The 16,555-nt window shown below is 44.1% G+C and overlaps 2 protein-coding genes across 4 annotated transcripts in view; both read right to left on the bottom strand.

Moving 5' to 3' along the window:
- The window catches only part of LOC135904809 (G-protein coupled receptor dmsr-1-like), a 1,021,428-nt gene that overhangs the window by 366,810 nt on the left and 638,063 nt on the right, over positions 1 to 16,555 (bottom strand). The window lies entirely within an intron of this gene.
- Positions 2,614 to 4,083, bottom strand: LOC135904858 (uncharacterized). The gene has a single exon (XM_065435841.1). The coding sequence runs from the start codon at positions 4,081 to 4,083 to the stop codon at positions 2,614 to 2,616; it is 1,470 nt and encodes a 489-aa protein (XP_065291913.1).

The raw sequence follows: 16,555 nt of genomic DNA, 5'->3' as shown, positions 1-16,555 counted from the left end.
AAAAATGAGCGGAAGAGAGAGAGGGTGGCAACCTGTCGACGGAAAGAAAGCGTTTCCAAGCCGGTTTGCGCTTTCATCGATGAAATGCTGATATCGTATGAATATGAAGATTGAATGAACCTAGTAGCGCGATTTTGCACAGCCTCAAGTGCATTTATGATATAAATCTGATGCGGATTCCAGATGGGAGATGCATATTCAAGTTTCGATCTTACCAATGATTTATAGGCCAACGCTTTTACTTGTTGTGGGGTATGACGCAGATGTCGTCTAAGAAATCCCAGTGATCTATTAGCAGCTGAGATGATGTTAGTAGCGTGCAAGCGCCAGGACAGATCACAAGATAGGATGACACCGAGGTATTTGAATGATTGGACTGATTCTATTGGAACATCAGCAATGGAATAGGTAAATGTGTGGGGGTTACGGCTGCGAGTGAAAGACACGAGTTTACATTTGTTAGGATTTAGGTTCATTAGCCAGCGATTACACCATTCTTGTACGTTATTGAGATCATTCTGGATGAGTGTGTGGTCAGATGTGTTAGTAACTTTGCGGTAGATTACGCAATCATCTGCAAACATGCGAATGTTACAGAATACATGCGTTGGTAGATCGTTAATGTAAATTAAGAAAAGAAGTGGTCCCAAGACGGATCCCTGGGGGACGCCTGATGTTACGGGGAGTCTGCTAGAATAATGGTTATTAACACAAACAAACTGAGAGCGGTTAGTCAAGAATGCTTCTATCCATTTTAGTACGTCGGGGTGAAAATTTAACTGAGACAATTTTAGCAGCAAACGTTTATGGGGACCTGTGTCAAATGCTTTTGCAAAATCCAGGAATATGGCGTCAGTCTGAAGGTTACTGTCAAGGTTAACATGCAGGTCGTGAAGGAAAATTGCCAGCTGTGTTTCGCAAGAGTAGCCTTTTCGAAATCCATGCTGACAAGGGTGAAAAAAACAGATTGAGTCTAAAAAGTTCATGATATGCGAGTATATGACGTGTTCCATGATTTTGCAGGGGACACTAGTTAATGATATAGGGCGATAATTTAATGGGGTGTCTCTGTTGCCTGATTTGAAGACTGGAACGACCTTGCCCACTTTCCAGTCGGATGGTAAGATGCCTGTAGAGAGTGACTGAAAACAACAAAGTTAGGTACGCAGCAGATACATGGTTAATATTTTTTAAGAGCTTGGAATCAATGTCATCTACACCTGCTGACGATGAAAGCTTGATGTTATCAATAATCGAAGTGATTCCATCTGCCGAGAATATAATTGGCGACATACGCGCAGTTATGTTAGTAGATGTGGGAAGATCTGGAGTTGAAGTCTCGTTAGTAAATACAGAGAAAAAAGCTGCGTTAAAAATGTCAGCACACTCGCTGTCGCTGACCACTTCGCCATGTGCATTTAGCACGCTGATCATGCGCGCCTCCTGAGGGTTTATTATTTGCCAAAATTGACGAGGGCTGTTAGTAAGCATTTTAGGCAGTTCATCGTGGAAAAAGGAGAATTTAGCTTTCCGTATAGCCCTCAGATAATCGTCCTCGGCTACAAAATATTTCTCCCAAGCAGAGGGGTGTCCGTTTAGTTTGGCTGAGCGGAAGAGACGTTTCTTTTTGTTTTCAAGTCGCTTAAGCGTTTTAGTGAACCATGGTTTGTTACGATTTCCGCGAAATGTTATTCTTGGTATGAATTTATCAACGAGATCACCTAGTTTGTTTTTAAATATTGACCAGTTTTCATTAATAGAGCGCGTAGAACATAACCTCACGAACGTAGGAAGAAATGTGCTCAGATCACTATTAATTGCATCATAATTACCTTTATTGTACAGGCGGATTGTTTTGCTGACTAAATGGCGTTTCACGGGCTGAAACGAAAATGTGGCGTGAATTACTTTATGGTCGCTGACTTCAGGTAGATATGCTATTGATGATAAGCTTTCCGGATTACTCGTTAGGATGAGATCTAAGATGCTAGAAGTGCTCAGTGCAACGCGTGTAGGTTCTGATACAAGTTGGGTTAAATTAAAATTAAGGCAGAAATCCACAAAATCACTGGCAGGCTCACTGCCCATACTTATGGGGACGTCACTGCTCCAGTCTATTTGCGGAAAGTTAAAATCACCAAAAAGGAGGATTTCTGCTTGCGGGTGTTGATTAGTAAGGTCACTCAAACTGTTATTAAGTTTAAATGAGAAATCTGGAGTATTATGCGGAGGCCTGTAGCAAACACCTAGAATTAATGTATGGGGGGAAGCATGAATAATTAGCCATAATACTTCAAGATCAGAAGTGTTTTTGGCTACGGAGCACGATAACTGCTGATGCACAGCAATCAGTACACCGCCCCCCCGCATGCCTTTGCGATCCTTTCGGTAGACATGAAATTCCGGTAGGTCGGTTAGTACTTCTGTGTCTGTTATATCTTCTGTTAGCCACGTTTCGGTTATCACCATTATATTACTGTTGGATGATAAAACAAGGTGGGAAAAAGCATCACGTTTGGGAAGGAAACTGCGTGCGTTGGCAAAGGTTACAGACAATGATATGTTAGATTTGGGCTTGACAGTGTAGCAGAAATTTTTACGACGGGGAAATTGCTATATTCCTTTGACAGACTGCGTTTGCTCCTCGTAGACGTAGCGCTTATGGCCCATATGCAGTGTTTTGAATCGCAAAGAAAAAGGTAATGATTTGCTTTTCGCGAAAGTTATGAGGTGCCTGCGAGCGTTTTGTACGGAACGAGTGAAATCCTCTCCAACGCTGAAGCTGGTTCCTTTGAACTTGCGGCCGTTAAAAAGAATCAATTCTTTTGTTTTATGGAAGGTGAATTTTGCTATGACAGGACGCTGGCGGTTAGTACCTGTGCGATGACCGAGACGATGTGCGCGCTCAATTTCCTTCAGCTCGATGCTAATATTAAGATGATCGTGGCAGTGCTTGATGATAAGTTGCTCGGTCTGGGCAAACGCCTCTGATCCAGTTGATTCAGGGAGGCCATAAAAAATAAGATTATTGCGTCGTGACTGGTTCTCGGCGTCATCAATACGCGTTTCAAGCCTGTGTACCACGGTGGCCACTTGAGCGGTAGACGTTTTGACGGCTTCAAAGTCAGAGCGCAGGGAGACAAGATTTTGATAATGACCCTCTAGGTCAGTCATGCGTTTGCCCATATCAGCAATAGCTTTGTCCGTCGACAATAAATGAACTTTCAGGTCTTGAACCTGACTGATTAATTTTAACTGTCCGGCAGACAAGTTCTTCAATTCAACCAGCAAAGCGTTGGAGTCCGGCCCCGGGTTGTTTTCGATATCGCCCGACATCATCAACAAGGCACGAATTACATCAGAGCACTCAAGAGCGACAAGAAGGCAGCAGTGCGGGCTCGGCAGCTGAAGCAGGAAATAATTGCTAGACTTCTTACAAAAAAGACTGTAAGCTTTACCAACCTGCATGACAAGAGCGAATGGTTTAGCGATCTGTGTCTGTGCACAGCCGCCGAGCCCACAAGGCGCCACCGGTAGTGCCTGCTCTTTTGTAGTTGACCGTAAGGTTGATGTCGATGACGACAGGTTCGTCCATGCTGCATCGAGCACCACCGTCTTCAGTAGCGGTGTCATCAAGAACGCAGATCCGCCGCTCCCGACGAAATCCAGGGGCTTGAAGGTCGGTGCAGTTGAAAAACCAGGGGCGCACATCAGGGAGGGGTGGCAGGCAATCCTGTCAATTTCACCTGACGAAGCACGATATTGCAGCGGGGCTGCCAGGGAAGCCGTCACTAGGGCTGGAAGCAACAGGCGCACGAATGCGCGCTGAAACACCTGCATGACAAGAGCGAATGGTTTAGCGATCTGCGTCTGTGCACAGCCGCCGAGCCCACAAGGCGCCACCGGTAGTGCCTGCTCTTTTGTAGTTGACCGTAAGGTCGATGTCGATGACGACAGGTTCGTCCATGCTGCATCGAGCACCACCGTCTTCAGTAGCGGTGTCATCAAGAACGCAGATCCGCCGCTCCCGACGAAATCCAGGGGCTTGAAGGTCGGTGCAGTTGAAAAACCAGGGGCGCACATCAGGGAGGGGTGGCAGGCAATCCTGTCAATTTCACCTGACGAAGCACGATATTGCAGCGCGGCTGCCAGCGGGGCTGGAGGAGAAAAGGAAGTGTAAGCGATGACCCATATTTCAAAGGAAACTTTTTACAGTCTTTGAAAAGTCTGTTGAATTTTGTTGCAATTTTTTTAAATTTCAGGAATAGTTATTTAAAAAGAAGTATGAGCAGACGGCGTACATATGAGGATGGCCAGTATGCGAGTATGAAAGAGCATCACGTGGGTTTGTTAGGGAATATACGAATGGCCGCATAAAATGTAAACAAAATTTTCTGCAGAAACGTGACCAAAATGTGAAAGAAAGGTGAGCGAAAGGTTTTAGTTGCTTATTTGTTTGTGTTTCGAAATACTTACAATATGTTTATCGAACATTTGTTTCGATATCATGTTGATTGCGGCAGATCCGTTTTATCTTGTAGTTCTAGTCAAACAAATAAAATATATTGGCAATCTGTTTGCACTATTTTCCTGTATAACACACATAAACTTCCTGCTACAAATATTTGTAGTGCAGTGTTACACCTAGTTCATTTCTTTTTTTTTCCAGTTCTTCCTAATAAAAAAACAGGGTCGAATTCACGCAGCTTTTTTCTGAATGCGGGCCGAAGCTTTTTTCAGGCCATCAAAATTTTCCGGAAAATTTGCGTCTTGACTCTCGAAGCAGTATTATGGGGTGATGCTGCCTGGAACATGGAATTTTTCTTTACCGTTCTGTTTCCGTGGCACCGACCGGAACTTATTGAACAAAGCAGGTGAACTCGTGGGGCATGGCATGCTGCTGCGAGGCGTATCATGCATTTCAACCGCACCAAAGCGCTCGTAATGGAAAGCATTTATTCTGTCGCAGTAGCCGCAGGAGGACTCTGCATATAAAATATGCTGGGATGCCAGCGCTTCTCAATGAAACAATAATGAACTGAGCTATTAAAGTAATTATGATGCTAGAAAGAAGAACTTAGGCCTTGCGCAAATGCCTGAAAATGTTTTCCAATTTGATTTGTTCGGGCTCTGAACCAGTCACTAAAACGGCAGAAGGTGGGCATCTTTTTTCTTTCCCTCATGTGGATGTAATTAATTAAATTATGGGGCTTTACATGCCAAAACCATTTTCTGATTATGAGGCACGCCGTAGTTGAGGACTACGGAAATTTCGACCACCTGGGGTTCTTTAACGCGCACCTAAATTCATGTGGATGTACTCTCTGCTATCAATATGTGATCCTTCGACTTGGGGAAATCGGCACTAGAACTTCTACGTTGGCGAATGCATATCGATAGTTCATGGGCAGCACACCGGAGCTGCCATCCTGCGGCAACGTGCAGTCGACGTAGGTGGTGATAAGGAAGGGGACTGCTTTGCACAATAATAAGAAAAACAAAGAGTAACTATGGCCAAATCGACAAGTGAACTCAACATTCCCGATATTCCTTCTGCGTGGCCTCGTGTCAACACGGAAGCCGAAAAGTTGTGACCCAGCCTTTTAGCCGCTTCGAGCCTCTGCTATGACGGACCGCTCTACGCGTGCCGAACCCCTCCCTGCTGCTGCCCCATGGGTTTTGCGTTGGCGAAAGAGGGACTCGAGCGTCGATGCGTTTTATGTTCTCGGTCAACGATGGGATAGCGCGCTCGGGCCGGGTCGCCAGCCGTACGTGACAAATGTTCCTCGCTGCCCTCCCTGTCCGCCAGAAGAACAAATGGCACTCGGGGCACAGCGCGTGTGGTGCCCTTTCCCCCTAATTGGCTTTTTTTTTGGAGGGGGGCAGATAGCAGCTGGGTCCGGATTCACCGGCTCCTGCTTGGCCTCCGTGTTTTGTCTTGTCCGATTCCTTCGTCTCTCTTTTTTTATCACTGCCATACATTTGTCTTCCTCCTCATGAAGACTAAAGTCTCACATTCACCTGTCACTCGCTCTCTCGACGTCCAGCCATGTTCTGGCCGCGGGCAGTATGCACCTGTGGCATCAAAGTTAAGATGACGGCCACTCGGAGAGACCCTTCATCATTGTGCCACAGCTGGAGCATCAAAATTGATTACAAGGCACCCGCGGTGGCGGTATTATCTAGATTGGAGTTTGTACTATCTGGGGCGTATTGAGTGTTGGGTTAAGCACGTTGTTTAACCACGACAACGGGAGAGGAATTGGGATGCTAAATTTCATAGACGTGTTTCTGCCGTTACTCCAGAAATTTAGTTATGATGCTGGAGGATTAAATCGTGTCTGCTAAATACTTAATGTATAATAATTTTTTTTTTACTGTTCTCACCTCACTTCTTTGGTACAGGCTGTACCAGATAACACTGACAAATGAAAAAAAAACGAAGAATAACACGGAAAGCGAACACAATATACGAAACGTAGAGAACAGTGCACGCGCCATGCTTAAAAATTCATTATATCAATTCAATGCTATATATTATGTCCTTAGCGCCTGTATGTTGGTTCCGCCCCCCCCCCCCCCTACTAATTCTGACAACTAAGCACTACTCAATCATTATGATGCCTTCTCCCGACGCAGTGTATCAACATTTACGGCGCCGTGCTGTTCAGTATTTTGGTAATTTTCAGTACTTTTAACACTGGTGGCAGCTCCACTTATATGAAAATAAAACGCGAAAGAAAGGGTAAAGAAACACTCTTGTCGTAAAATATCGGTGCACGGTAAGGAAACCCAAGCGATTCAAAGCAATCGGTCGCCTTACAGGAGCATTTTTGTTATCCCAATACCATTTCCAAAAATCAATCAATCAATCAATCAATCAATCAATCAATCAATCAATCAATCAATCAATCAATCAATCATTCAATCAATCAATCAATCAACCTATTCACCTTCTTTTTGTGCCTTCAGTTTCCGGAGTTACATACACTTCAGCCGTCTACATTTTTTCGCTAACAGAATCAAATGGGGATCTTGGCATGGCATTTATGAATGCTCGGAATCACATTCAATTGTACATATTGCAGTTCCATAATGAATTGTACATATTGCCCCAAAGTATTCATATCGTCATATAAAGAACCTTGCAGCCTACGGACATGCGAAACACGATCTGCGTGCTAGTTCACAATGTTTCTTTGTCACATTGGTCTCTTTCCTAGAACGGATGCTACAGAGCGCGCGCAGTAGCGAAATTTGACGCGAGGGTGTTAGTGAAACACGAAAGCTGTAATTATTTTCATCTTACATTTTTAAACAGTACGCGCTACCAATAACAGCGCTGAACTCGGGTGACATCTTCGGGCCATTATTACGCGCTAGCATCTTCAAGCGTTCGCATATCTATGCATGTATCGTTAAGATCTCTGCAGAGTGTTTCCTTCAACCAATCATGGTAGACAGCGGCCTTTCGCACATACCGTTAGAATATTTAAAGATTTGAGATAGAAGAAAGGAAGAGAAAATGCAGCGATGTTAACCATAGAAGGGAGACTCGGAGTTCTACACAATAGGAAAACAAAGATAACAAAAAATAGGCGTCCTGCGTACAAACCCTTTTCTATAAGCATTACTACCGCAATGTTTCTCCACAGTCCCTATTTACCGTGCACCTCAGGTGGTACACTGGGCCGTTAAGATACCGAGTGCATCTTAAATTGGGAGGAGGTTTTGTATGCTGACCTGGCATCTGGTACCATTCCTGCCTTTTAGTTTTAAAAGCTATGAGTGCATAGGTACAAATTAGAAATCGACATTCGTTTGTGCTTTAACTTTCTAGCAACGCCGAACTCGAAACGAGCAGTTGTTCCCTATTAGCGTACACCAAAAAGAAACTTTTGTTAATAAGGTAGCGTCATCGGGGTGGTGAACGAAAGCTTCACTTGAGAAACAGGCCATGGCGTGCGAACGCGAACGGAAAATACACGAGCGTAGGAGCAAGTCACAGCTTGCCGCCAATTGTGTGCTGTGGCCCCGCATACTAACATAGTGATCGAAGTGCTTCTCCCACGCGTGACTTGTGATATTGAGTGGAAAGAACGCGCAAGTAAGGATAATGATAGCGCTTGCAGTAGCTCATATTTCAGCCCTACGTATGATATTCAAAGCTGATGACATTGCTATTGTAGGTCGTTCCTATGAGACACAATAGTGCTCCTCACTTCACGAATGAACCAGTACTACGCAAAATTAATGTTTTTCTCTTTTAAGTTGACCTTGCGCGAGAAACTTATATTGTGCATGTACACAATGACTCCTAGCAAAGGAAAAAGAATGTCAAGCATGCACAGTGCTTTATAAGGATACCTAACTGCGCGCACGTTTAATTTCGGCACAGCAGAGAATGCAATAGCTTAGAAATGCCTGAAATTCCGGTACGTTATTGAAGGCTCACCATGTGAAATGCGGTCTCTGTGGCTTTTATTGCAGTCAAACAATTCTTTTTTTTTTTCATTTTTTACAAAGTGCAGTATAGTGGCATTAGCTTGGCTCATGTGACGTTGATATTGAAAGCAGAGTTGCCGAGCAGCACATCCGACGGAACTCTATAGGCCACGTGCGCGAATATGTTTATATCCCGAATATATTTTTCATCCCGGCCCCTGTGAAAAGGGCGGGCAATGGAAATATTCGCCTTTGTTCACGATTTGTGCTCTACAGTGCAACGCTGGGTAAATCGCGCGTCGCTGGATGTCCGTGGGAGCATCAGCACTGCCGCTAATGCGCGGCAGAAGTTGGAACGAGTTCATGCGCGAATACATTTACTTCCCTGGACATTGGCTTAAATAGGATTTGTGCTGCCGGCGAACAAATTATCCGCGCTTGAGGACACCCTTTCCAGCCGACTGTGGCTGCTATATGTGCACGTGTATGCGCTTACAGGGAACATCTGTTGCACGAAAGTTGTGGTTGCGCGAAAGTTTTGGCTTATTTAGGGCAATTAATTCCTCACTGTGAAAAATGACCGTTAGTTAGCTTTCACGGTTGATTCCCATATTTCTCAGCGGCCTCGAGGTGGCAAAATTTTACTATATATATATATATATATATATATATATATATATATATATATATATATATATATATATATATATATATATATATATATATATATGGCTATCTTGGGGCATCACAGAAGGCAATAAAACATTGAGTATTCTGTATCAGGGACGAAGCCATAGTGGCGTTTTTTGCGTGATGCAGAGGGTGTATGAGAACTACGGCACAGAAATGACTTAACCAAATGCAGAAGTAACATTTATTTACGCATTAGAAAAACTTACATACCTAACTTACGTTCCAGATAGTGGCGCTCTTACGGCCCAATTTTACAGTACTGTTTTCTCCCTATTCGTGGTGGGCCTATTTGTTTTGCAAAGGTTTTTGAGCACTAGGGTAAAGGAATGATCTCTATATTGGTGGCGCCAGATACTATCCTCAGCCGCTCAAGTTCAAGGTAATCGTAGATGGCTCGGGCTACTGCACTTGTTTACCAATGGAAATGGACACGTTCCACCACGGCCGAAGAAAAGGTCAGGTGTTTGTCTTGCTGCCTGAGCCTCTTAACCCCCTTCTAGGACTTTAGGTGTTGAACTAGGGGCGCAAAAGCGGAACAAGCGAAAAGTTTCTGCAACAAATTGCATACTTGTAGACCTTATTGCTCCTGATGAGAACCAGTTTGAGTTTGATAAATTATACCTACAATGGCATAGTGAGCTCTCTCAAACACGGCCACACCCGGTCGAATCGGCAAAGCTAGTGTCGAGCGATGCCTCTCTGAAAGCATATAGTGAGAGCCTAATTTAGCTCTAGTTGCGCCATGCGCGGTGCCACAACAGCACCACCTCTGCATGCGATACATACGTGGTATAGAAATGACTTGTTTCTTCTACACAGCGATAGACATGGAAGAATGTTGTTATTGGTTGATCTCTGGCAAGCATGATTGTTGCAGAAGTTAAAGCACTTCAGTGTACTCCTAGACAAGTGCGCAGTGCCTGGCCCTGTAAGCTCTCTATTGAGCGAACATTATACTTGCACGCAGCGATGAACACTGGCAGACTGCAGCATAGTAATCCCAGACATAACGCTCCATAGCACCGAGCATACAGATGTCCCCCTAACTTCCAACACATTAATTTCAAAACATGCGCAAGGAACAGTATCTTCTTCAGATATGCACAATGGAGATTCAGCGAAGTGCTACTATCGATTATTATACCCCAAAATCAATGACTTCTTTCATACTTGAAAGTCTGTCCGTTAATGGAGACTGGGTATAGCGTCATAGGTTTGTGTGTGAACGCAATCAACGCGGACTTTTCGATGGATACTATCAGGCCTCGAGTTTGATTGATAGACGATGCCAACGTTGTTGCCTGCTGCAGTCAAGAACGCACTTAAAGGGTAGTAGGGGTAGCAGCAGCAGAAGTCCAAAGGGAAACGTCCTCTACATATGTCCTTAAGCGGACCGTCTTTAGTGAAACTTCCCCCAGACCACTGAGGGTCACATTGAACAATGTGGGGCTTAATAATCTTCTCTGAGGCACGCCGCAGTACGGGTAAAGCTGTTGGGTCCTCAGAAAGACATCGATCTTCATTTTCTGAGGATCTCACCACTCATTAGGACTGTATTCCACCAGACATTCATGCCCTTTGTGAAATCTCCACCAGCTAGCTACAGCTGCGCCTTACTATTCCCATGATAACTAGGTAGAATCGGTAGACCAAGAGCAGTGTTAAAGCAAACAACGCTGCTGTTATTGAATGAGACATGCGGGGACCGGCTGCACATCACAACTGATGGATTGGTCTCGTCCACCAGCTAAACAGGTGCCGTTATCGTTCTGGCTACGCCAGTCACAATGAAATTTTAATTTTCTCATTTAACAACACCTACAGCGGCAGAGCTTTCTGACTTGCGTGCTACTATACAATACATCCTAAAATAGTTATCTCCCAAATGGGTCATACATGTTTTCCGGCTCAAGGCATTCTTTCAGTTTGCAGTTTGCCTTACTCCACAGGACTCATGAGCAAATGGTACAGGAGATAAGATATGATCACCATGAAGCTCCTGAGAAAGGACAAGACATAATAGTTTAGTGCGTCCCATAACCACCGGTATCACTTGTGATGACTTTGCCGACGAGGCTTCCTGATCCGCCCATGAAGGAACTCGCACGGTTCCGATACCACCGTCGAGAACTCACACTGCAAGGATCCTTCATTTTCTGGCTTCGACTATCACGCATATTTATTGGTGGTCTCTTAGTTCTCGAAAATGTAGCCTACATAAGCGTGATCTTTCTTTAAAGCTGCATCTACCATCCCGAATTTTCCGGACCAGTGCAACGTTGTTATGCCGCCTCTGGATCGAGAAGGCATTCACAAAAGCTTACTCCTTCCGCATTGGAATGGCTCAAACACCTACGGGCGACTGCTGCGGGACCGCAGAAACTACTGACACGTCTTGTGATTTTGTTCCCGTTATGACGCGCAGCACCGTCTCTTCCGAACCGCATTAAACCGACTGCACGGAAGAACATTTCGAGAAGCCAAGATTCTTGAACTACAACCGTGCGCGTCCCTGGTGCAGAAGCCTGCCTCAGCAATGCTTCATGAGTTGAAGTGTACCAGAGAGTTGGAAGAATGCCAACGTTATTCTGATCCGTAAGAAGGGCGGCGCTCAAGAATTGAATAATTATAGGTCCATTACCTTGATTTCAGTATTGTATGCAATATTCAGTAAGATTTCCAATAGAATCAGTGCATTACTTCACTTCATTCAGCCAAGCGAATAGGCTGGCTTCTAGAACAGACACCCTATAATGAATCACATGCATGTCATCAATAAGGTAATCGAGAAATCTGCGGAGTATAATCAACGTCTCTACATGACCTTCATAGATTATGATAAGACATTTGATACTAGAAGTCATATAGACATCGCAAACCAAGGAGTGCAGGAAACATACCTGAATATCTTGGGAAATATCTAGAAGGATTCCTCCGTTTGCTTGGTTCTCCACAAAGAAAATAGAAGGTTACCTATCAAGAAAGGGTGGTATAATATTCTTAAACAATCACAATCGTTGCAGCTATCTGAGCACATTGTGGATGGCCAGATCCATCCCAAGCACTGGATTTTGCATACTCTGTCGGGCGCAGATGTTGGTCTTGTGTCTATACCTGTGATTACGTCAGTGCGTGTTTCTTTGCGGACGTTGCGCTCTGCCTAGTTGGCCGTTCTTATTTTTATGCCGCCCTTTCTCCTTCCTAAAGTGTAGGATAGCAAACCGTCACAATGACTTCGTATTTGCCTTTGCTTTCGCTTAATGCACTGTACACACGAGATTTAAAACGTTAGGTATAACTAGCACCAACCATATGCTTAGGACATGCACACCGATACTACAGCATGTAAATTGTCGAGTAGTAAGTTCGTGATACCGAATCGTGATTCGTTGTCCACGAATATTAAATTTTGCTTTACAATTTAGTTTCCATGTGAAGTATACATCACTGTTTTCTCGTCCGGGAAAATGCCTCATATATTTATATCGATAAACTTTCTTGATCAACTTTAGAAGTAAGACAATGAGAGCTAAGCGATAACATTTAGAGCTAACATCTAAATATCATATTCAGCTAATGTGCTCAAGCAGAAGTTTATGTCAATTAACAATGTGAGATACTATGAGTGTTGCCAATGTGCGTGCATTTAAAAGTTGCAACGCGACGCTGCGATGCTTAGCTTTACTGGGAAATCTGAGTTACGTATGACCGTGGATGGTACAAGAAGACGGAAAGCTTTTCGATATCTTGTGATAAAACAAATTATGAAAGACAAAGGTCACCTAACGCTTTAGGAAAGTTAAATTACTTCCACGAGCATTACATAGTGACTGAAGAATTGACTTGTTGGCAGCTTAATAATTTTTTTCCATTAACACGTTTTCTTTGTACTTTGATTCTGTATGCGTTCGATTGAACCGATCCGTGCATTTTCTAATGTTTTATGAGTGATCGAGAGTATATGATATTACGTGCACTAAATATGCATATTCGGCTATATAATGTGTATATTCTGTGACATTCGACTTCTCCAATTAGATAGTTCACTTTTTAAACAACTCAATAAAACAACGTTCACTTTAGCTTGCTTGAGATAATTGTTGATGTGTTTTACTGCACTTATGGCGTTTCCAATTATCCTGCAGCCGGTGAGCGCGGTTGGTGAGCCGACATACCCCTTTCTGAGCGATGAGAACAAGCAGCTATCTCCTGCAAAGCAATTTCCACTCATTGAAAATTCAAGCTGGGAGGTGTAGCGTACCGAAGCTGCATTAGTGGGTTGTGAAGGACGCCATAGTGGAGGGCTCCTGATCAATTTCGACCGTGTGGTGCTCTTGAACAAGCGTTTTCGCGATCCGTGCTTGCTGAAAGGGGGCCGCCGCAGCTTCGTGCTCAGCAGAAAAAGGCAATCGAAGCGGGCACAGGTCATTTGAATATAGATGCATCACCTATTAGAGAGTCTACAAATTTGTTGTCTCAATTTGGGCAAAGTGTTTTTTATTGGTCCGATGTTAGCAGGCTTGCATCCCTTCGAATTAATCTGTGCAGCGTTGTAGTATTACACTCAGCTATACTTTAAGGAATACAAAGTTCTACGTGGATCAGGTGACGTGCTGTCCCTTCTATTTCATTGCTCTCACTGCCATGGTGCACTTGGTTTTCAGTTATAATTCTCATGGGTCCTTAGTTATACGTTGCTCAATTGACCAGACGTCCTGTTGTGAACAGCATTAAATGAATAAAAATTTAAATATGCTTCTAATAAAATTTAAAAAAATGTAAGGATGGCCGCTATTCACAAAATTATCTTACACTAGATATGGTCGTAACAGAAAATTGCAGGAAATCCTGATGTGAGACATATCACTAACGAAGGTGGCCAGCCAATAACAAAGAGCACTTACGGATGAGAAGCTTAGTGAATTCAGGCATCGATTCTATACCACTTCTATAGTTTTCTTCATTTAAGGATGAAAAAAAATCTAGATATATTCCGTATTCTATTCGATATTCGAAATTTGTTTTTCTCCAATGTTCGTATTCACCTTGTAAACTTTATACTCGATCAGCCTTAATTCTCAACCAGTATACTGTAAGGTTCCTTCAGGGACCGTATATTGCGTTAGATTTGTTCGTAAGAGAAAGAATTCAGCCAATCTGAATTCTTGAAATATTACTAGCAAATGCGACAAGCCAATGTCAAACACCACTTGCAGACGCAGAGCTTTGTGAATTCAGCCCCAGGGTTGCTACGCAGAATGCCCCGAGTTTCTCGCTGGCCTTAGTTTGCTTGACGGCAATCAGTGATCGAAGATAGTGTGGAACGCATTTAAGCAGCAGACAACATGTCGAGATAAAGTCACGTGTGACAACACAACCGCACCCTGCGCACGTACTTCCTCGTTTAAAACACCAAAGACTGGTGAATGTTACACGCAAGCGCCCGTTATTGTTATCAATGCTATATAGCCATATCGCAATACCGTGACTTTCCCGCTGTCTATGTATGCACATTCAGAGCAAGCGCCTTGCCACGCCTCTCTTGGGCGCGTCGCGGGCGTGTCTCCCCTTTCGGGCTTTATCTGTCTCTCCACCGTCGAATACGATCAGTGCAGACGTGGCGCATTCTCACGCCAACCCTTCCATTCTTTTCGAATACGTTATAAGATAACATTTTTTTTTGTATACCTTCCTTCAACAGGTAAAACACTGGGTGCAACGATCAAAAAATGAAAGAAGACACCAACACTCTGACGATGTCTCTCCATTTTTTTCGGCCGCCCATAAGATAACGCCCAATTGATGTTATGTTAACCCAAGAATGAACCATGAAACGCCAACAAAACTGGAGGCGTGCCGAGAGTTGAATGTTATGTCATGATACCATTGCCTCATTCATCTGAGAGCGTGACCAGATCTCGCGGAGATCCCGGAGTTCGCCAAACTAGGGCCTTCCTGCATACTATCCTAGGTGCGTGAAGACGTTGCCGCATATTCTCAATTTTCCCCTAGAGCTCTCTCTTGCTGCTTAATAAAACAGACGGAGCGTTGTCCTATACGTAACCGCAGTTGAAACTCTGCTGTTGAAACGGCACAGTCGTGACTCGCGCTCCATACTCGACGTCTTCAGCTGCGGCGCGTTCTTTGACAGTTTTGGTGTCTTTCGAGTCAGACTCCATGAGGCGACTTTTGATTTTCGTCCAAGGCGAAGTCCTTCAAAGTCAGCACGTGCATCACGATTGCTTATCCGCGTTCTAGCCCGCGTGAGCGTTCCTTTCTTCCCGAGCCTTCCCTTTCCGGCAATGTGATTGTATGTATTAATTTGGACGAAACTTTAAATTCGTCTTCCATCGCCGTCATCTGGAGTAGCAATTCAGGAGCGCGTCCCGCAAGAAGCTTCAGCTCGAACAAAACAGTGTCTCTCTGCATTTCAAAGCACTCATTGAAAGTGACGCCACCCGAAAACTCGCTCCCGGCTGTTCCACAACCGTTTCATTCTATTCAAATTGCAAGTGTATATGTCCTGTGCTGCTCGAACCATGCTTTCGGTTCGCATTGTTTAATTGCGCGCCGGTCTTAGTTCCACGTTATTTTCCAAACATATGCAAAGTCGACCCGCTAGCTTTCAGTTCTTGTCAGCCCCGGTTCTACAGACAGAACAATCCGCCCGTTTTTGAACCTGTTACGAACGGCGAAGCGGCACGTACCAGGCGAGGAAAGAGCTTCCATTAAAACAATGCCAGTAGTTCAGTCCTTGTATTTATCTTATTTCACTCGCGCTGTCGGCACGTTTCTACCGTTGTTTTGCATTTCACTCCTTCTAAACGACTGCGACTTCGCGCCAGGCATTCGTGATGAAAAACCCCTTGTTTCGCAAGCAAGGTTAAGCAGCAATACTTTGCCACTCTTCCAAAATCGTTTTACGTGCAGCAGCGGGCCAAGATGGTTTGGGAAATTATGCCAAGCACACAACGTGGGCTTTGACGGAGCGGAAGAATGAGCGCTTCTCAATCTGCACGACGAGGTAATCGCTGCAGACTCACGCGCGTGGCAATCAAGAAGGTAATGGGAGCTTTCGTGCCAGAGAGCGATTAGTGAACTAGAATACTTTCTCGACATCGCTTGCTGCGTTATCAAACGCCGAACCACGCAAACGTAATCAAGATTTTTTCTCGTAAACACTAATTTACCACCGCATGATGATTGCCACTTGCGGTTCTATGCTTAAGTTTCGTTGCTGTGCTGCCTGAGAAAGGAATTAAAGTGAGCTTTCAAGAATATAACCCAAATGTAAAGGAAACAAACTCTCGCTTCGTGCACGGTATAATGCTAGCAACAGTAACATCGACATGTCCGATTTAATTAAGGAAGTTAGAAAGAAATAAAGAGAAGCACTGAAGTATCAGAGGACCAAGCA

Source organism: Dermacentor albipictus, chromosome 1 (genome assembly GCF_038994185.2).
Source record: "Dermacentor albipictus isolate Rhodes 1998 colony chromosome 1, USDA_Dalb.pri_finalv2, whole genome shotgun sequence".
In the NCBI taxonomy this organism is placed as follows: domain Eukaryota; kingdom Metazoa; phylum Arthropoda; class Arachnida; order Ixodida; family Ixodidae; genus Dermacentor; species Dermacentor albipictus.
Note: the sequence above shows the minus strand (reverse complement) of the source record. Positions and strands in the feature narration are given on the sequence as shown.

What these genes read in the sequence shown, in the direction of transcription:
- LOC135904858 (XM_065435841.1), bottom strand. Translation starts at nt 4,083, where the DNA reads ATGTGCGCCCCTGGTTTTTCAACTGCACCGACCTTCAAGCCCCTGGAT.